The sequence below is a fragment of the Cherax quadricarinatus genome, chromosome 41 (assembly GCF_038502225.1).
Source record: "Cherax quadricarinatus isolate ZL_2023a chromosome 41, ASM3850222v1, whole genome shotgun sequence".
Lineage (NCBI taxonomy): Eukaryota > Metazoa > Arthropoda > Malacostraca > Decapoda > Parastacidae > Cherax > Cherax quadricarinatus.
This window is the reverse complement of record NC_091332.1, coordinates 26,028,041-26,051,097: the sequence shown is the minus strand read 5'-3', so window position 1 is coordinate 26,051,097 and position 23,057 is coordinate 26,028,041. Positions and strand designations below refer to the sequence as shown.

The following is a 23,057-nucleotide window of genomic DNA, read 5'->3' as shown; positions in this document are numbered from 1 at the left end:
CTTTCCTAGCAAATGTGGTAAATACAATGTTGTGATATTTCAAAGTGAAATCCTCGGACATTATCATTCCCAGGTCTTTGACATTAGTTTTTTGCACTATTGTGTGGTTGGATTTTATTTTATACTTCGATATAATTTTAATTTCCTCGAGTTTTCCATATCGGAATAACTGAAATTTCTCTTCATTAATCTTCATATTTTCTGCGGCCCATTTAAAGATTTGGTTGATGTCGGCTTGGAGACTTGCAGTGTCCTCGAAGGATGACACTGTTATGCAGATTCAGGTGTCATCTACAAAGGAAGACACGGTGCTGTGGCTTACATCTCTGTCAGATATGAGGATGAGGAACCAGATGGGAGCGAGTACTGTGTCTTATGAAACACAGCTTTTCACTGTAGCCACCACAGACTTCATTGTTACGAAGTTATAGATCCATCTACCAACTCTTTCTCTTATTCTTTTATCAAGCATTTTGTGCGCTGTTACACTACGGTCGCATTTGCCGAAGGCTTTCACAAAGTCTGTGTATACTACATGGCATTTCGTTTGTCCTCCATAGCATCCAAGACCTTGTCATAGTGGTTCAGTAGTTGGGACAGGCAGGAGTGACCTGCTCTAAACCTGTGTTGCTCTGGGTTGTGTAACTGATGGGTATCTAAGTGTGTGGCAATCTTGCTTCTTTGAACTCTTTCAAAGATTTTTATGATGTGGGATGTTAGTGCTATCGGTCTGCAATTCTTTGGAATTATTTTACAGCCACCTTTGAGGAGTGGGGCTATGTCTGTTGCTTTTAGTGACTGTGGGATGACCCGTATGCCCATGCTCCCTCTCCATAGAATGCTAAAGGCATGTGACCGGGGCTTCTTGCAGGTCTTGATGAACACGAAGTTCCACGAGGTTGAACCAGGGACAGAGTGCATGAGCATGTCATTTATTGGTTTTTCGAAGTCTTGTGGTGTTAGGATAATATCAGGGATTTTTGAATTGACCAAATTTTGAGTCTCAGTCATAAAAAATTCATTTACATTGTCGACTCTTAGTATGGTTAACATCTCACGAAACGCTGAGTCAAACTGGGACTCCAACTTACCTGGAGAACTTACCATAGTGTCTGCTGTTTGTGGTAGGATATGAAGTCCTTCAAGAGCACCGTGAAATACCATTATAAGTCACTTTTGTAATACACCCAATTTTGTGAGGTGAGAGGACGTCTGTCTCGACCCTTTGCGAACGTGCGCGCGACTGCTGGGTCGTGGACTAACGGCCCAGTGTTTGCCATCTGTGGTGCTAATGTATAGGCCTAAGATTAAATACATCTGACGTTCTAAGCTGCATAATTTACATTCTCAGTCTACTTTAACTATTGTAACTATACCATAGATTGGATATTAGCCTATTAAAGCCTTACAACTAAATTAGTCTTACAATTAAGGCGACACGAGCAGAAAGTCTGGCAACGGTCTAGACCCACCAGTGTACCCATGTAACAGACCCTCCCTTAATCCCCCCCCTCACCTTAACAGCCTTCTCAATGTGTTTAATCCGCGAGACTCATAAAAAGGCACTTGATTTTTTCCACACACACTTCACTTATCACAACTCTTCACTCACCGCAACAACCTCTTCACTCATCACAACTAACACTTTACTCATCAAAGCTGCTGCTTCATTCAATATTATTTACACCTACTTATTCATCACTACAGACGACCTTACTCATCACCAATGGTACTGGATCTTATTCGTCAATGAGGCACTTATGAATATCGACTTGAATATATCTGAAGCACCTGCTACCTCAACCTTGAAGGAGGGTGGTGGCAGGTTACCTGGAAGGTGGTGGTGGCAGGTTACCTGGAAGGTGGTGGTGGCAGGTTACCTGGAGGAGGGTGGTGGCAGGTTACTTGGAGGAGGGTAGTGGGAGGTTACGTGGAGGAGGGTGGTGGCAGGTTACGTGGAGGAGGGTGGTGGCAGGTTACGTGGAGAAGGGTGGTGGCAGGTTACCTGGAGGAGGGTTTGGTGCAGGTTACCTGGAGGAGGGTGGTGACAGGTTACCTGAGGAGGGTTGTGGCAGGTTACCTGGAGGAGGGTGGTGGCAGGTTGGCAGGGCTGGTGGACGAGGGAGACGGCAGCTGGCTGAAGGTGAGCCACCTGGGAAGGCAGCGGACAGGTAAACATGAAAGGCATCTGGCGGTCACTGCTCAACCCTTGGTAGTCCAGGTGATCTGTGGAGACACACTGAGCTCAGCTCTGTATAGCACTAACGATGACTGGGGATGTGCATGTATGCTATACAATACCGACATTGTGAAAAACTCGTCACATGTGCAACATCTGGGCATCTTTATCTGTAGGCGTTTCGCCATCCAGTGCTTTTATCAATACAAATTCAAGAACATAACTAGGATGTCTCAAGTCTTCTGAATTTCTTTAATCCTATCTTGCCTTAAATATTGACATGTTCAAACTCACGCATGTGTTATTTATTTATACGTATTTTTTGACAATCAAATTTCCTTTCGTTCCAGAAATAACGGTTATCTAATTTTGTTTACAGTGTTGGTACAATTTTAGTACTTTTAACTTTTGTAAACAAAAAAAATCAGTTAAATATACATTGTTATTATATATCAAAAGATTCTGAATGGAAGAACCAGTGTTTTCAAATATACTAAATCGGTTTCGAAAACGGCAGCCATTTCTCTAAATATCGGTGAGCTGGGAGTCTAGAACCTCCATCACATGACTAGTTCAGGTTTGCTAACTCTGACTTAACTAGTTCATGTATGCTAGCTCTGACTCAACTAGTTCAGTTATGCTAGCTCTGACTTAACTAGTTCAGGAATGCTAGCTCTTGATTAATTCAGGTATATTAGCTCTGACAGACTAATTCAGGTATAGTAGCTTGTACTTACCTAGTTCAGGCGCTAGGTAGGCTGGATGCAGGAATTGTATACAGTGCATGAGAGGGAAAATCCTTGCTTGACCAGAGGTAGGATACTCTCTCTCCCTCTCCCTCCCTCCCTCCCTCTCTCTCCCTCTCCCTCCCTCTCCCTCCCTCTCTCTCCCTCTCTCTCCCTCTCCCTCCCTCTCTCCCTCCCCTCCTCCCTCCCTCCCTCTCTCCCTCCTCTCTCTCCCTCCTCCCTCTCTCTCCCTCCCTCCCTCTCCCTCCCTCCTCCCTCTCTCTCCCCCTCCTCCCTCTCCCCTCCTCCTCCCTCTCTCTCCCTCCCTCTCTCCCTCCCTCCCTCTCCTTCCCTCTCCCTCCCTCTCCCTCCGTCTCCCTTCCTATCCCTCTCTCTCTCTCTCTCTCTCTCTCTCTCTCTCTCTCTCTCTCTCTCTCTCTCTCTCTCTCGAATTCATGGATTTAAAATTTCTATAAATATTGATTTTAACAGTAACAATAACAGTTTAATGAGTAATAAAGCAAGTTAGAAGGATTTCATGTCTATATAATACGGAAAATCTGCATATCCATATTGCTTTAAGAAATGTTATAAGGATGAAATAATTATTTTTGATGTGATTAGGTGTTTACCTGGAGAGAGTTCCGGGGGTCAACGCCCCCGCGGCCCGGTCTGTGACCAGGCCTCCTTAGGTCCGTGTCCCAGGATGCGACCCACACCAGTCGACTAACACCCAGGTACCCATTTTACTGATGGGGAACATAGACAACAGGTTGAAAGAAACACGTCCAATGTTTCTACTCTGGCTGGGAATCGAACCCAGGCCCTCGCCGTGTGAAGCGAGAGCGTTAACCACCAGGCCACCAGAGCCACCAGAGTCCTCTTAAAAAATATGGAGATTTAAATTACTTTATTATCGCTAAATTACCAGTTCAATATCTTCCACATGACTCACGAAATCGTAATAACACGATTGCCGACTAACCAAGGAATGGTTGGGGATTGAACCCATGGCGAGTGAGTCTTAAAACTCCAGGGCAGTGAGTAATTAGTGTTTTTTTTTTTTCTGTGCTTGATGTTTTACTCATGTATCTACGTTATCTGTTTGCTTAGAGCATTACCATTAATAAATTGGTCTGAATTATTATTCAAGCTTCATAGGCTTGCTATAAATGTCAGTAAATGTGAGGCTGTCAGCTCGATCAGCGGAGTTTTTAACCTGAGTACAGCCGAGAGGCACGATTGAAGAATTGCGGCCCAATTTTATATAACACGTCGTAAGATGAATTTAACATGGTTCAGTTTGCGGGAAGGAAAAAAAAACTTCCCTTTTCCTCAAACGGCCGCCTTGTTGTGGTTGATCTGGGGAGACCTCCCGCAGTCCCCCCCCCCCCCCACACACACACTACCCCACCATCCCAGCATTCGTACTTCATGTGTCCAGTCCAACTTCTCTGCTACAAGCTTGTAATTGTGAATTGTGTTTTTGGTCTTTTAATTGCTATATCTTGTATCTGCCTAGCAATCATAACACCCAGAAGGCATACCAGTGTTGCTCAAAGTGGCAAGAAAGGGTGTAAGCATTTAAGTCTTAGAATTAACGAAGGAAACAATGATGTTAGACAAGACATCCTGTGGCCATAATGAAGTGTTGCTTTGTACACATAAAAAAGAGGCAAACATAAGTTTGTATGACTGACTTACTGAGTGACTGACTTACTGAATGATTTGACTGACTTGTTGAATGACGACTGACTTACTGAACGACATAACTTTCTGAATGACTTGACTGACTTATTGAACGACTTGACTGACTTACTGAATCACTTGACTGACGTACTGAATCACTTGACTGACGTACTGAATCACTTGACTGACTTACTGAATCACTTGACTGACTTACTGAATCACTTGACTGACTTACTGAATCACTTGACTGACTTACTGAATCACTTGACTGACTTACTGAATCACTTGATTGACTAAATGACTTAAAGTTAGACACTCCAATACAACCATCTTCAGTACCAGAACCTCTACCATCCACATCAGCCCAGTAGAGCCACAGCATAACTCTCCACTCTCTTCACAATCATCCACAAATGCCAGCACCCACAATTTAAGGTAAATACTATTATTTCTGTCACATTTGTAGTCTTAAGCAGTAAAAACAACATGATACATCACAATAAACCACAGTTACATATTCACTTTTATTTTTGTAGGATGTGGAGGCCTAAAAAAAGTTTGGCTTTTTTGGGGGCTCTCTGGAACGTAACCCTATTTTTCCCATAAGTTCTTCAGTTCATCTAACACGATTTTACCTAATACAGTGTTTTCAGGAACGTAACTACCGTGTTAAATAGCGGTCTACTGAACTTATATTTGCAACAAGATATGAACGCTCGATTCTAACATTTTATTGAATTCATTTAATGTTTATAATGGACAGTTTGGTACAGTTCTATGTGAATTTGTTTCCCAAGATATTTCATTCTCCTAAATTCGACAGGAGTTTTGAGGGGGAAATATTTAACACTTATCATGTTCTTTGTTTTTCGTCCGATTTCGTTATTTTTTCTTTTTTGTTTAAATAAATCGTACACAAACAAAATAATTAAAAAATGATTGAAAATTGGATTTGGCAGTAATATGCGACTTGCTGGCACTGCCAAGTGTGTGTTATTATATATTATTATATATCTTTATTTACTACAAGTACATGTACAAGGCATACAGGCCTAGCTGACATCAATGACATACTACTATATAGAAAGCCGCTTGTTATACTGAGCATTTCGGGCAAATTTAGTCAGTTTTGTCCCAGGATGCGACCCACATCGGTCCACTAACACCAAGGTACCCATTTTACTGATGGGTGAACATAGACAACCGGTGTAAAGAAAAACGCCCAATAGTTCTACCCTCCCTGGGAATCTAACCCAGACCCCTCGCCGTGTGAAGCGAAAGCTGTAGCCACCAGATCACAGGGCATCTAGCAGAGCTAGATGTTTTTTCTCATGATACGAGGACACTCGTGAGGCGGGTATTCAAACAGGAGGAGGCTGAAATTAATCCTTGAGATACCACTGTCACGAGTGTCCTTGGTTCTATCTCTGCTAGATGCGTGATCTTTGTAGGATCACTGGCTTAGTGGTAAGATGACATGTCTCTTGTGGCGGGACAATATGTCATGGGGTCGAGTCCTAGCCTTCCGCAGTTTGGTAAATGATTCAAAATCACCTGTTTCGTGATTTCATTGCTATATAGATTGCTTCTTGAGGCGGGTATTCAAACATGAGGAGGCTGAAATTAGCCCTTGAGATACCACTGCCACGAGTATCTTCGGATCACGAGAAAAACATCTAGCTCTGCTGGATGCGTGTTGGTATCTCGTGATATCTGTCTCGACAGTTCAGCTAAATCAGCTGCACGTTAGGAGGCAGTTCGCGGAAAAATCCCAATAAAGTTCATTATAACTTTAATCACTTAGGACAAGATCACTAAAACTATGATCACAGAACACGCTCATTTTTGATACACATACCCTACTAAACACTAAGATCAATATTAATAAGATCACATTTTCACAAAAATCACGTTCACTAACTCCATATTATGATTACCAGTATCTAAGATCACTTAGAACAAGACACTCAAGATAACTAAAACAACACACACTTTTATACTCATTCAAAACACTATAACCAAGATCACTAATACTATGATCACAGAAAACACTCATTTTCATAAACATTTCAAGATCTTTCTGCTGATATATCATCAGTCTCATTACCTTACCTGCAGGAACTCTCAACGCCATCTATTAAAGTAGGCTTTGAGATAACATTTGAATACTCCCAAATATCATTTGAATACTCCCAATTAACATTTGAATACTCCCAATTAACATTTGAATACCCCCAATTAACATTTGAATACCCCCAATTAACATTTGAATACTCCCAATTAACATTTGAATACTCCCAATTAACATTTGAATACCCCCAATTAACATTTGAATACTCCCAATTAACATTTGACATCTCTAACTCAACCATAAAAATTACATTCTCAATCACACATTTCATTAACTGAAAATTACATCTCATCCACCAAACCACACGCTCATAATAATAGTTTACTCACTCATTCACCAGACTTTACAACAAACCCAAAAAACTAAGACATGATATGAGCACAAAAAAACATGAACACAAACCTATCACACAAACACTTAGAACATGATCACAAACTAAAATATATCATGTACACAAAATCTAAGTGAACCACAAACTAAGACATAACATGAACAGAAACCTAACACAAACAACACATGATCAATTTGATCACCAAAGAAAATCTAAGACATGCACTTATGACATGAACACAAAATCCATGACATGAACACTATAACATGACAACGAACTAATGACATGAACACAAAAAATTAATACGTAAGACATGGACACAATCACCATCTTAGACATAAGCACAAAATCCATGACATGATCACTGTAACATGCCCAACAACTAATAGATAACATGTACACTAAAAAAATTAAGACATGAGACATGAACACCAAAAATCTAAGACATGCAAACCAAAAACTAAAACACATGCACATGATGACTACTAAGACATAATATGAACACAAACCTATCACACAAACACTTAGAACATGATCAATTAAAACATATGTACACAATCTAAGGCATTCACCAACTAAAACATAACATGAACATTAAAATTAAGACATGATTACTTTGTTCACCAAAAGAACTAAGACATGCATTTATGACATGTGACATAACTACCATAACTATGTCATAGACACCTCCAAAGTAAGACATGACATGATAACCATAAATCTATTACTTAACAACCAAAATCTAAGTCATGAACACTTATGATAAAAAAACTAGTCATAAATACAAAATCCATGACATATACCCTATAATATGACTACCAACTAATACACGACATGAACACCAAAATCTAAGACATGGGAGCCAAAAATTAAAACACTTGGACATGATGACCACCAACTAAGACTAAACATGAACACATACCTAACACACAAACACTTAGAACATGATCACCACCAACTAAAACATAACACGCACACAAAAATCTATGACATAAACACCAACATGACATGAACACACAAATCTATGACATGAGACATGAACACCAAAATCTAAAACATGACCCATGAACACCAAAATCCAAGACATGAGCCATGAGCACCAAAATCTAAGACACGAGCCATGAGCACCAAAATCTAAGACATGAGCCATGAACGCCAAAATCTGAGACATGAACCATGAACACCAAAATCTAAGACATGAACCATGAACACCAAAATCTAAGACATGAGCCATGAACGCCAAAATCTGAGACATAACCACCAACTAAGACATAACATGAACACCAAAATCTAAGACACAACACCCAAAAACTAAGACATAAGCAGAAAAACCATGATATGTACAGTATAACATGACAACCAACTAAGACATAACATGAACACAAAAATTTAAGACATGATCACCATAAATCTAAGACATGTGAGCGAAAAACTAAAACACTTGAACATGACCACCAAGAAAGACATAACATGAACATCAAAACGAAAACACAGACATGAACATCAAAATCTAAGACACATTATCCTAAAACTAAGACATGATCACTTTGAGCACCAAAAATCTAAGACTTATCCAAAATCTAAGACATGGACACAAACCTAACATACAAACACTTAGAACATGATCACCAACTAAAGCATATGTTTAGAAACATCTAAGACACGACCACCATCTAAGACATAACTTGAACACCAAAATCTAACATACAACATCCAAAAAACTGTGACTGATCACTTTGATCACCAATAATCTAAGACATAAACATGATCACAAAAATAAAACATATGCACAAAAACCATTATAAGTACACGATACATTTAACAAAATTTAAGATATAAACACCAAAACAAACAACACACACACACACACACACACACACACACACGCACACAAAGCACACACGCACACAAAGCACACACGCACACACACACACACACACGTTCAGTGGGACAGAGAAATGGTAGGAAAATCAGTAAACGAGATGATGGAATATGTGGCAGAAAAGTGCAAGGAGGCAGAGGAAAGTTTTGTTCCCAAGGGAAACGGAAATAATAGGAAGACCAAAACGAGTCCTTGGTTTACCCGAAGGTGTAGGGAGGCAAAAACTAAGTGCAACAGAGAATGGAAAAGGTACAGGAGGCATAGGACCCAGGAAAACAAGGAGATTAGTAGAAGAGCCAGAAACGAGTATGCACAGATAAGGAGGGAGGCCCAGCGACAGTATGAAAACGACATAGCATCGAAAGTCAAATCTGACCCGAAACTGCTGTATAGCCACATTAGGAGGAAGACAACAGTCAAGGACCAGGTGATAAGGCTGAGGAAAGAAGGTGGAGAACTCACAAGAAACGATCAAGAGGTATGTGAGGAGCTCAACACGAGATTTAAGGAAGTATTTACAGTAGAGACAGGAAGGACTCTGGGGGGACAGACCAGATGGGGACACCAGCAAGGAATACACCAACAAGTGTTGGACGACATACATACAGATGAGGAGGAGGTGAAGAAACTGCTAAGGGACATCGATATCTCAAAGGCAATGGGACCAGACAACATTTCCCCGTGGGTCCTTAGAGAGGGAGCAGATATGTTGTGCGTGCCACTTACCACAATCTTCAACACATCCCTGGAAACTGGGCAACTACCTGAGGTATGGAAGACGGCAAATGTAGTTCCCATTTTTAAAAAAGGAGACAGAAAAGAGGCACTAAACTATAGACCTGTGTCATTGACGTGTATAGTATGCAAAATTATGGAGAAGATTATCAGGAGGAGAGTGGTGGAGCACCTGGAACGGAACAGGAGTATAAATGCCAACCAGCACGGATTCACGGAAGGCAAATCCTGTGTCACAAACCTTCTGGAGTTTTATGATAAAATAACAGAAGTAAGACAAGAGAGAGAGGGGTGGGTTGATTGCATCTCCTTGGACTGCAAGAAGGCCTTTGACACAGTTCCTCACAAGAGATTAGTGCAGAAGCTAGAGCATCAGGCGCATATAACAGGAAGGGCACTGCAATGGATCAGAGAATACCTGACAGGGAGGCAACAACGAGTCATGGTACGTAATGATGTATCACAGTGGGCACCTGTGACGAGCGGGGTCCCACAGGGGTCGGTCCTAGGACCAGTGCTATTTTTGGTATATGTGAACGACATGACGGAAGGGTTAGACTCAGAAGTGTCCCTGTTTGCAGATGATGTGAAGTTAATGAGGAGAATTAAATCTGATGAGGACCAGGCAGGACTTCAAAGAGACCTGGACAGACTGGACACCTGGTCCAGCAAATGCCTTCTCGAATTTAATCCTGCCAAATGCAAAGTCATGAAGATGGGGGAGGGGCACAGAAGACCACAGACAGAGTATGGGCTAGGTGGCCAAAGACTGCAAACCTCACTCAAGGAGAAAGATCTTGGGGTGAGTATAACACCGAGCATGTCTCCGGAAGCACACATCAATCAGATAACTGCTGCAGCATATGGGCGCCTGGCAAACCTGAGAACAGCATTCCGATACCTTAGTAAGGAATCATTCAAGACACTGTACACCGTGTATGTCAGGCCCATACTGGAGTATGCAGCACCTGTTTGGAACCCGCACTTGATAAAGCACGTCAAGAAACTAGAGAAAGTACAAAGGTTTGCGACAAGGTTAGTTCCAGAGCTAAGGGGAATGTCCTATGAGGAAAGATTAAGGGAAATCGGCCTGACCACACTGGAGGACAGGAGGGTCAGGGGAGACATGATAACGACATATAAAATACTGCGTGGAATAGACAAGGTGGACAAAGACAGGATGTTCCAGGGAGGGGACACAGAAACAAGAGGCCACAATTGGAAGTTGAAGACACAAATGAGTCATAGAGATAGTAGGAAGTATTTCTTCAGTCATAGAGTTGTAAGGCAGTGGAATAGCCTAGAAAATGACGAAGTGGAGGCAGGAACCATACACAGTTTTAAGACGAGGTTTGATAAAGCTCATGGAGCGGGGAGAGAGAGGGCCTAGTAGCAACCGGTGAAGAGGCGGGGCCAGGAGCTAGGACTCGACCCCTGCAACCACAAATAGGTGAGTACAAATAGGTGAGTACACATACACACACACACGCACACACACACGCACACACGCACACACGCACACACACACATACACACACACACACATACACACACACACACACACACACACACACACACACACACACACACACACACACACACACACACACACACACACACACACACACACACACGGGGCCAGGAGCTCAGTCTCGACCCCTGCAACCACAATTAGGTGAGTACACACTTCCCAAACTGATTATACCACATTTTCATTTCTCATCTATGCTACATATCACATTTCTCACCCACAACATCCCTAACACCCGTCCTATACTCATCCATGTATTAACACCTAGGGATGTTTTAACCCGATGACCCATCATGTTAGGAGCCAGAGTAACCAACACCACTCTGAACACCACTTACACTGTCTCCTAACAGCATAATGGGTCGTCAGGTTAAAATATGCGAGGATGAGTGTGTGTGTATATAGGACGGGTGTTAGGGATGTTGCGGGTGAGAAATGTGATATATAGCATAGATGAGAAATGTAAATGTGGTATAATCAGTTTGGGAAGTGTGTGTGTGTGCGTGTTGATCAAGTGTATATCTTAAATTTTGTTGAATATATAGTGTACTTGTGATTTTTGTGCATATTTTATTTTTTGTGATCATGTTTGTCTTAAATTTTTGGTGATCAAAGTGGTCATGTCATAGTTTTTTGGATGTTGTATGTTGGATTTTGGTGTTCAAGTTATGTCTTAGATGGTGGTCATATCTTAGATTTTTGTGTACAAGAAATGTTTTAGTTTTTGATGATCATGTTCTAAGTGTTTGTGTGTTAAGTTTGTGTTATGTTATGTCTTAGTTGGTGGTCATCATGTCGAAGTGTTTTAGGTTTGGTTCCCATGTCTTAGAGTTTTGTGTTCATGTCTTGAATTTTTGTGTTCATGTCATCTATTAGTTGGCTGTCATGTTATAGGGTACATGTCATAGATTTTGTGTTTATGACGTATTTTTTTATCATAAGTGTTCATGGCTTAGATTTTGGTTATGTCTTAGATTTTCGGTTATTATGTCATGTCTTAGTTTGGAGGTGTCTGTAACATAGTTTTGGTAGCTATGTCACATGTCATAAATACATGTCTTAGCTTTGTGTCAATAAAGTAATCATGTCTTAGTTTTCTGTCAGTAAGGTAATCATGTCTTAGATTTTGGTGTTCATGTTATGTCTTCGTGGTTCACTTTATTTTTTTGTGTACGTGATATGTTTCAGTTGGTGGTTGTTCTTTTGTGTACATGATATATTTTAGTTTGTAATCATGTTCTAAGTGTTTGTGTGATAGGTTTGTATTCATGTTTTTTGTGCTCATATCATGTCTTAGTTTTTTGGGTTTATGTTGTCTGGTTAAATGAGTAAACTATTATTATGAGTGCGTGATTTGGTGAATGAGATGTATTTTCAGTTAATGAAATGTGTGATTGAGAATATAATTTTGTGGTTGAGCTAGAGATGTCAAATGTTATTTGGGAGTATTTAAAAGTAATTTGGAAATATCCAGATGTTATTTGGGAGTATTGAAATGTTAATTGGGAGTATTGAAATGTTAATTGGGAGTATTGAAATGTTAATTGGGAGTATTGAAATGTTAATTGGGAGTATTGAAATGTTAATTGGGAGTATTCAAATGTTAATTGGGAGTATTGAAATGTTAATTGGGAGTATTCAAATGTTAATTGGGAGAATTCAAATGTTATCTCAAAGCCTACTTTAATAGATGGCGTTGAGAGTTCCTGCAGGTAAGGTAATGAGACTGATGATATATCAGCAGAAAGTTCTTGAAATGTTTATAAAAATGAGTGTTTTCTGTGATCATAGTATTAGTGATCTTGGTTATAGTGTTTTGAATGAGTATAAAAGTGTGTGTTGTTTTAGTGATCTTGAGTGTCTTGTTCTAAGTGATCTTAGATACTGGTGATCATAATATGGAGTTAGTGAACGTGATTTTTGTGAAAATGTGATCTTATTAATATTGATCTTAGTGTTTAGTGATCTTAGATTTTTTAGTGAGTCTAGTTATTTGGTGTTCTTGGATAAAGTGATTTGAGGGTATGTGTATCAAAAATGAGCGTGTTCTGTGATCATAGTTTTAGTGATCTTGTCCTAAGTGATTAAAGTTATAATGATCTTAGTGATCTGTCTTAAGTGAGCTTAGATTTTGGAAGTCATCTTATGGATTTGCTAGTTATGATTTTGTGTTCTGAGGAGATGTGTATAAAAATAAGAGTGTTCTATGATCTTAGTAATAGTGATCTTGGTTATAGTGTTTTGAGGGAAATGTGTTCGTTGATGTTGATCTTAGTGGTGAGCTTAGATTATGGGGGATTTTGTGTAAATTATAATGAAAATTAGGTAGAGTATGAATATTTTACAGAAGATATTTGGGTGACGGTGAAATTTGTTGACTTGTGATGGTGGTGAGGTCGAGATGTGTAAGACCTTTCGAGTTGATGGGGGTTTGTACAACGTGGTGCCTTTTCATGAATTATAAGTCTTTCTTGTAATACAGAAGTTGGAAAAATGTGTGTGTGTGTGTGTCTCTCTGTGTGTGTCTCTCTGTGTGTGTCTGTCTGTGTGTGTCTGTCTGTGTGTGTCTGTCTGTCTGTCTGTCTGTCTGTCTGTGTGTGTGTGTGTGTGTGTGTGTGTGTGTGTGTGTGTGTGTGTGTGTGTGTGTGTGTGTGTGTGTGTGTACGTACTCATCTATTTGTGGTTGCAGGGGTCGAGTCATAGCTCCTGGCCCCACCTCTTCGCTGATTGCTACTAGGTCCTCTCTCTCCCTGCCCCATGAGATTTATCATACCTCGCCTTAAAACTATGTATGGTCCCCGCCTCCACTACATCACTTTCTAGGCTATTCCACGGCTTGACTACTCTATGACTGAAGAAATACTTTCTAACATCCCTTTGATTCATCTGAGTCTTCAACTTCCAATTGTGACCTCTTGTGTCTGTCCCTTCTCTGGAACATCCCGTCTTTGTCCACCTTGTCTATTCCGCACAGTATTTTATATGTCGTTATCATGTCTCCCCTGACCCTCCTGTCCTCCAGTGTCGTCAGGCCGATTTCCCTCGACCTTTCTTCGTAGGACAATCCCCGTAGCTCTGGGACTAGTCTTGTTGCAAACCTTTGCACTTTCTCTAATTTCTTGACGTGCTTGACTAGGTGTGGATTCCAAACTGGTGCTGCATACTCCAGTGTGGGCCTGATGTAAATGGTATACAGAGTCTTGAACGAATCCATACTGAGGTATCGGAACGCTATCCGTAGGTTTGCCAGGCGCCCGTATGCTGCAGCAGTTATCTGATTGATGTGCGCCTCAGGAGATATGCTCGGTGTTATACTCACCCCCAGATCTTTTTCCTTGAGTGAGGTTTGCAGTCTTTGGCCATCTAAACTATATTGTGTCTGCGGTCTTCTTTGCCCTTCCCCAATCTTCATGACTTTGCATTTGGCAAGGAGCCAGTTGCTGGACCAGGCTTGTAGCCTGTCCAGGTCTCTTTGTAGTCCTGCCTGATCCTCATCCGATTTGATTCTTCTCATTAACTTCACATCATCTGCAAACAAGGACACTTCTGAGTCTATCCCTTCCGTTATGTCGTTCACATATATCAAGAACAGCACAGGTCCTAGGACTGACCCCTGTGGAACCCCGCTTGTCACAGGCGCCCACTCTGACACCTCGTCGCGTACCATGACTCGTTGTTGCCTCCCTGTCAGGTATTCTCTGATCCATTGCAGTGCCTTTCCTGTTATGTGTGCCTGATCCTCTAGCTTTTGCAGTAACCTCTTGTGAGGAACTGTGTCGAAGGTCTTCTTGCAGTCCAAAAAAATGCAGTCGATCCACCCCTCTCTCTCTTGTCTTACATCTGTCACTTGTCATAAAACTCTAGTAGGTTTGTGACACAGGATTTTCCTTCCCTGAAACCATGCTGGTTGTCAATTATACACTTGTTTCTTTCCAGGTGCTCCACCACTCTTCTCCTGATGATCTTCTCCATGACCTTGCATACTATACACGTTAGTGATACAGGTCTGTAGTTTAATGCCTCATATCTGTCTCCCTTTTTAAAAATTGGGACTACATTTGCCATCTTCCATACCTCAGGGAGTTGCCCAGTTTCAAATGATGTGTTGAAGATCTTTGTTAATGGCACACACAGTATCTGCTCCCTCTTTAAGGACCCATGGAGAGATGTCTGGTCCCACCGCCTTTGAGGTGTCAAGTTCGCATAGCTTCTTCACCTCCTCCTTGGTTATATGTACCTCATCCAGCACTTGCTGGTGTACCACCCTGTTCTGATTTCCTGGAGTCCTACTGGTTTCAACTGTAAATACTTCTTTAAATCTCATGTTGAGCTCCTGACATACCTCTCGGTCGTTTCTTGGGAATTCCCCATCACCCTTCCTCAGTCTGATTACCTGGTCCTTGACTGTTGTTTTCCTCCTGATGTGGCTGTACAACAGCTTCGGGTCAGCCTTGACTTTCGATGCTATGTCATTTTCATATTGTCACTGAGCCTCTCTTCTTATCTGTGTATATTCGTTTCTGGCTCTTCGGCTAATCTCTTTATTTTCCTGAGTTCTCTGTCTTCTGTACCTTTTCCATTCTCTAGTACACCTAGTTTTTGCCTCCCTACACCTTTGGGTGAACCAAGGACTCGTTCTGTTCTTCCAATTATTTCTGTTTCCCTTGGGAACAAACCTCTCCTCTGCCTCCTTGCATTTTGTTGCCACATAGTCCATCATTTCTTGTACTGGTTTTCCTGTCAGTTCCCTCTCCCACTGAATGTCTTGAAGGAAGTTCCTCATGTCTGAGTAGTTCCCCCTTTTGTAGTTTGGTTTTTCCCACTCTATTCCTGCTACTCTCTCCACTTGGAGCTCAACTATGTAGTCGAACCACAGAACCACATGATCACTAGCTCCCAGGGGCCTTTCATACATGATATCCTCGATGTCCAAACTACTCAAGGTGAATACAAGGTCCAGTCTTGCTGGTTCATCCTCTCCTCTCTCTCTCTGGTAGTATCTCTAGCATGATGATGCATGAGGTTTTCCAGTACCACATCCATCATCTTGGCTCTCCATGTTTCAGGACCCCCATGGGGCTCCAGGTTTTCCCAGTCAATGTCCTTGTGATTGAAATCACCCATAACTAGTAACTTTGCTCCCCCCATGTGTGCTCTCCTGGCCACCTCGGCTAGTGTGTCGACCATTGCTCTGTTGCTCTCATCATATTCTTCTCTTGGCCTCCTGCAGTTCTGTGGTGGGTTGTACATTACTGCAATTATCACCTTATGTCCCTCAGACTGGATTGTTCCTACCAAGTAGTCCCTTTCGCCTGTGCCATCCATTCCTTCCATTTTCTCAAAACCCCACTGGTTTTTAATGAGCAGTGCAACTCCTCCCCCTCTCCTCCCTCTGTCTTTCCTGAGGATTTGATATCCGCATGGAAAGATTGAATCTGTTATTCTGGTGAGTTTTGTTTCTGTGAGTGCTATTATGTCTTGGGATGTCTCCTTGATTATTTTGTGCCATTCCTCATACTTATTTGTTATTCCATCTGCATTTGTATACCACACCTTCAACTTCTTTTCTAAGACTGTGGTCTGGGAGGTGTATTGGGGTTGGGGAAGTGGGAGACCTGATAAGGAACTATGGGTGGTTGCTGTGGGGGTGGAGTTTGTAATGCAGTGGGTGGGGGCATTGGATGTGGCATGGGTGTTTTGGTTTAGAGTGTTTGGTTGCACTGGGGTTGACCTGGTTGGGAGGCTTTTATAGGAAGTTGTGAGGGAGGCTGTATTTGATTTTCTTCCTGTGTCTGGGATCTTCTGTCTGTTTTCTCCATCCCCTCTCTTTCCTCCTTTCGCCTTTGTACCATCTCTCTGTTTCTGCCTTCTTGTGTTCTGTCGCAGTCGAGATACACCTTCCTGTATGCCGGCATGTCCCTTAATCGTGCTTTCTCCTGCATGATCCTGTTCCGAGTCGGTTCTGCCTTGAAGGTCACTTTCACTGGCTGGGTTCTTTTTTTTTTTTTTGCAAACCCCCCTATTCTCCGAAAATTTTCCAGCTGGGTCATGTCATCTTCTCCTATTGCTTTCATGATGCTTTCAATTGCTTTTTTTCCCCCTTGTTTTCTTGCTTCATATGTTTCCCCTTCAACTTCCTGGAGCCCATACACAAAGACTGACCTCACCCTTTCATTCTCCCACTGCATATCCCTGTGTATCCCCTCATTCAATTTGATTTCCTCCATTGCAGCTTTCCATTCTTCAGTTTCACTAGCTAATGTACTTGGGCTCAGTGGCCTGTCATTTTCCCTTCTCGGCTTTCCCTGGGCTCTGCTGTGGTCTGTTAGGGCCTCCACATATAGCTTAGCTCTTTCATTTACTACAGTCTCCACAGATAGAGCTTCTACATGCAGTTTTGCTCCTCCTTTCCCTACAATCCCCTTATTTGTGACTGATGTAGCAGTCTCTGTTGTCAATCCCAAAATGTTCTTTAGCTCTTTAGGCTGTTTCAGATTTTTCAATTCCTCTTCTAAACTCTGTATCCTAGCCTCTGCTGCTTTGACTTGCACCTCCCACTTCCTGCTTTCCATATCTATCCTCTCTTCCATTCTCATGCTAAGTTCTTCTAGTTTCTTTTCCCATTCATGTTCCCTTTTTATGAGCTCTGCTGCCCAATCTTCCTTTGCAGCTTCCTCCTCCTGTCCCTTGGTTTTTTTTGTTGCTCTCTGGCAACCCATTTTTGTTTTATCCTGATTGCCTCAGAGTGGGAAACCTATGTAATTCTGTGTGTTAGGTTAGTAGTGTGTATGTCAGAGTGTGGGGGGGGGAGGTAGAGGAGGAACAGTGGCTATGTGGGAGAGGAGTGGGGAGGGGGATTTAGGGGGGAATATGGGGAGTGGGAAGGAGGGAGAAGCAAGTGGGTGAGTGGGAGGGGAGAGGGGGAAGGAGGGAGAGGTGGGGAGGGGGAGGGTGAAAGAGGGAGGGGAGGGATCAGGGGAAGGAGTGAGATGTCGGTGGGGAGGGGGAGTGTATGTGTGAGTCTGGATATGTGTGTGTGAGTCTGGATATGTGTGTGTGTGTGTGTGTGTGTGTGTGTGTGTGTGTGTGTGAGGTAGGTGACTTGTGCGGTGTAATGTGGAGTCTCAGTGGTCCTTGACTGACCACCACTTCTTGTGACCTGACCCACACCCTCCTGGGACTTGACCCACACCTACTTACAATGTTGCCCTTCAAAGCTTGTCCTGCCACCTAGCTTATAGTAAGTTACTCACCATGTTCATTGAATACCAATTGCTATTCCTTATTGAATACTTGAGTGCCTATTCTTTATTGTGCTATGAGAGACCATTCACAATCAGCTTGGCGGTTAATTGGAACCCTGGAACACCCACACAACCACTCATAGGTGAATGCAGTACTTGCAATGCAGCTGTAGCAGCCTGTAGATTGTCCAGCTCAATGTGACGTCCTGGCGTAGATCCACCTCAATTTTTTCTCGTTAATAATGCACCCTATTCACTGTATTTCTCTCACTGGACACACGATTGTTTCACTTTATTAGCTTTCTTGGGTGACAGGTGACAACGTCGCCTTACCACCCACACTAGCCTGCTTGCTCTGACTGCGACACCACGGTTTACTTTCTAGATCACTTACAAAATTGTGTGTGTGTGTGTGTGTACTCACCTATTTGTGGTTGCAGGGGTCGAGTCTTAGCTCCTGGCCCCGCCTCTTCACCGGTTGCTACTGGGCCCTCTCTCTCCCCGCTCCATGAGCTTTATCAAGCCTCGTCTTAAAACTGTGTATGGTTCCTGCCTCCACTACGTCATTTTCTAGGCTATTCCACTGCCTTACAACTCTATGACTGAAGAAATACTTCCTACTATCTCTGACTCATTTGTGTCTTCAACTTCCAATTGTGGCCTCTTGTTTCTGTGTCCCCTCCCTGGAACATCCTGTCTTTGTCCACCTTGTCTATTCCACGCAGTATTTTATATGTTGTTATCATGCCTCCCCTGACCCTCCTGTCCTCCAGTGTCGTCAGGCCGATTTCCCTTAATCTTTCTTCATAGGACATTCCCCTTAGCTCTGGAACTAACCTTGTCGCAAACCTTCGTACTTTCTCTAGTTTCTTGACGTGCTTTATCAAGTGCGGGTTCCAAACAGGTGCTGCATACTCCAGTATGGGCCTGACATACACGGTGTACAGTGTCTTGAATGATTCCTTACTAAGGTATCGGAATGCTGTTCTCAGGTTTGCCAGGCGCCCATATGCTGCAGCAGTTATCGGATTGATGTGTGCTTCCGGAGACATGCTCGGTGTTATACTCACCCCAAGATCTTTCTCCTTGAGTGAGGTTTGCAGTCTTTGGCCACCTAGCCTATACTCTGTCTGTGGTCTTCTGTGCCCTTCCCCTATCTTCATGACTTTGCATTTGGCAGGATTAAATTCGAGAAGCCATTTGCTGGACCAGGTGTCCAGTCTGTCCAGGTCTCTTTGAAGTCCTGCCTGGTCCTCATCAGATTTAATTCTCCTCATAAACTTCACATCTGCAAACAGGGACACTTCTGAGTCTAACCCTTCCATCATGTCGTTCACATATACCAAAAATAGCACTGGTCCTAGGACCGACCCCTGTGGGACCCCGCTCATCACAGGTGCCCACTGTGATACATCATTACGTACCATGACTCGTTGTTGCCTCCCTGTCAGGTATTCTCTGATCCATTGCAGTGCCCTTCCTGTTATATGCGCCTGATGCTCTAGCTTCTGCACTAATCTCTTGTGAGGAACTGTGTCAAAGGCCTTCTTGCAGTCCAAGAAGATGCAATCAACCCACCCCTCTCTCTCGTGTCTTCTGTTATTTTATCATAAAACTCCAGAAGGTTTGTGACACAGGATTTGCCTTCCGTGAATCCGTGCTGGTTGGCATTTATACTCTTGTTCCGTTCCAGGTGCTCCACCACTCTCCTCCTGATAATCTTCTCCATAATTTTGCATACTATACACGTCAATGACACAGGTCTATAGTTTAGTGCCTCTTTTCTGTCTCATTTCATTTTTTAAAAATGGGAACTACATTTGCCGTCTTCCATACCTCAGGTAGTTGCCCAGTTTCCAGGGACGTGTTGAAGATTGTGGTAAGTGGCACGCACAACATATCTGCTCCCTCTCTAAGGACCCATGGGGAGATGATGTCCGGTCCCATTGCCTTTGAGGTATCGATGTCCCTTAGCAGTTTCTTCACCTCCTCCTCATCTGTATGTATGTCGTCCAACACTTGTTGGTGTATTCCTTGCTGGTGTCCCCATCTGGTCTGTCCCCCAGAGTCCTTCCTGTCTCTACTGTAAATACTTCCTTAAATCTCGTGTTGAGCTCCTCACATACCTCTTGATCGTTTCTTGTGAGTTCTCCACCTTCTTTCCTCAGCCTTATCACCTGGTCCTTGACTGTTGTCTTCCTCCTAATGTGGCTATACAGCAGTTTCGGGTCAGATTTGACTTTCGATGCTATGTCGTTTTCATACTGTCGCTGGGCCTCCCTCCTTATCTGTGCATACTCGTTTCTGGCTCTTCTACTAATCTCCTTGTTTTCCTGGGTCCTATGCCTCCTGTACCTTTTCCATTCTCTGTTGCACTTAGTTTTTGCCTCCCTACACCTTCGGGTAAACCAAGGACTCGTTTTGGTCTTCCTATTATTTCTGTTTCCCTTGGGAACAAAACTTTCCTCTGCCTCCTTGCACTTTGTTGCCACATATTCCATCATCTCGTTTACTGATTTTCCTACCATTTCTCTGTCCCACTGAACCTCCTGCAGGAAGTTTCTCATACCTGTGTAGTCCCCCCTTTTATAGTTTGGCCTGTCCCCTTCAGTTCCTGTTACCTTCTCCACTTGTAACTCTACATAGTCAAAACTCAGAACCACGTGATCACTAGCTCCAAGGGGCCTCTCGTAAGTGATGTCCTCAATGTCTGAACTGCTCAGGGTGAACACAAGATCCAGTCTTGCTGGCTCATCCTCCCCTCTCTCTCTGGTTGTGTCCCTGACATGTTGATGCATGAGGTTTTCAAGTACCACATCCATCATCTTGGCTCTCCATGTTTCGGGACCCCCATGTGGCTCCAGGTTTTCCCAGTCGATCTCCCTGTGGTTGAAATCGCCCATTACCAGTAACTTTGCTCTGCTCGAGTGAGCTCTTCTTGCCACCTCAGCCAGTGTGTCCACCATCACCCTGTTGTTTTCTTCGTACTCCTCTCTTGGCCTCCTGCAGTTCTGTGGTGGGTTATACATCACTCCAATGACTACTTTATGTTCTCCGGACTGAATTGTACCTACAATGTAGTCTCTTTCTCCAATCATGTCCATGCCTTCCATTTCCTCAAATCCCCATCGGTGTTTTATGAGCAGTGCAACCCCTCCTCCCCCTCTACTCCTTCTATCTTTCCTCAGGATCTGATATCCTGTTGGGAAGATTGTGTCTGTTATTGTCTCAGCGAGTTTTGTTTCTGTGACTGCTATGATGTCTGGGGATTTTTCACTGATTCTTTCGTTCCACTCCTCATGTTTATTCGTTATTCCATCCGCGTTTGTGTACCAAACCTTCAGTTTCTTTTCTATCATTGTGGTCATGCAAGAATATTGGGGTTGGGGGAGCGAGAGCCTTGGTGGGGGCCTATATGGGGCTGTGGTGTAGGTGGGGTTTGTGTTGATGGGGGTGGGGTCAGAATGCCCATAAGGGACAGCTGTTGGGGTGAGGTTTGTGATATGGGGGTTGGTGGCAGAGGGAACAGTGAGTGGGTTGTATAGGTTGCTCAGTTGCGTTGGGAATGTCGCGGTTGGAGTCTTTTGGTGGGAGATTCTGTGGGGTGTGTTTGCCCTTCCTCCTGTGTGTGTGTGTGTGTGTGTGTGTGTGTGTGTGTGTGACTTGTATCTTTTTTGTATTAGCGAGAACGAGGAAATATTTGCCAAGTGTATTAGTCATTAAATCTTGAGTAATAATCTAAAATTTGTGTATTTCGGAAATACAAGCATTTGTACAGTGAGTTAAAATGAGAACCATTGCTGGGATATATGGTCTTTTCAAATTTCAGTCCTGGTCATCCCTTGTATGATAATAGGAAAAGGAGAGTTAGGTTTATTGAAATCTGAATGGAGTTATTATAATATTAGTGCTGAAGGTATCTATCATTGACTGAAAAGAGACCCCATGGAGGGCGAGCCTCCAATACCTGGGACCTGGAGGATATATAAACGTGGTGCAGTAGTGTGGCGTGTTTATCAAATGACACGTATGTGTTTGGCGGTCACTCGTGATGTCACACCCCACCTGTGTTTACTTGACTGCTCGCGATGTCATAGGACTTGTCCCCATAGGGGGAACTTCAACAATTATGCTTAACATTGAAAGCGTCTACCACTCGAATAACTTCTGACCCCGTAGGGGGATGGGGTGAATGTGCCTACTACTTGTATACTTATTCTTGAGAGAAATTTTAAGGGGTAACTCAAAACTTTGAAAAAATCGAGTTAAATCTTGATCCGAGGAAATGGAGGGTAAATCCAAAATCCAAAATGCTTACCTCTTATATTCTTATTCTTGAGAGAAATTTATAAGGGGTAACTAAAAAGAAAATTGAAAAATCCCCAAAATTTTGAGGAAAAAGGGGTGGGGGTTCAGGTGGTTAAAACTTGATCTGAGAAGTTGGAGAGTAACTCAAAAATTCGAAAAATGAAAAAAGTTGGCAACATTTCCGGAAAAATGGGTAAATTTGGCAACATTCTCGAAAAGTGGGTAAATCTGGCAACACTGGATAAACAGATTAAATTTTGTAACATTTTTGAAAAATAAAATGAAAAAAAAAAAGATGGCAA

General features: G+C 42.6%; 1 protein-coding gene across 1 annotated transcript in view; it reads right to left on the bottom strand.

Annotated features, from left to right (window-relative positions):
* LOC128685389 (uncharacterized) overlaps positions 1-23,057 on the bottom strand; it is a 92,023-nt gene that overhangs the window by 52,231 nt on the left and 16,735 nt on the right. The window contains exon 4 of the mRNA XM_070093104.1: positions 2,081-2,226. Within this exon, the coding sequence (XP_069949205.1) occupies positions 2,081-2,226 (146 nt within the window). The remainder of the gene's footprint in view (positions 1-2,080; positions 2,227-23,057) is intronic.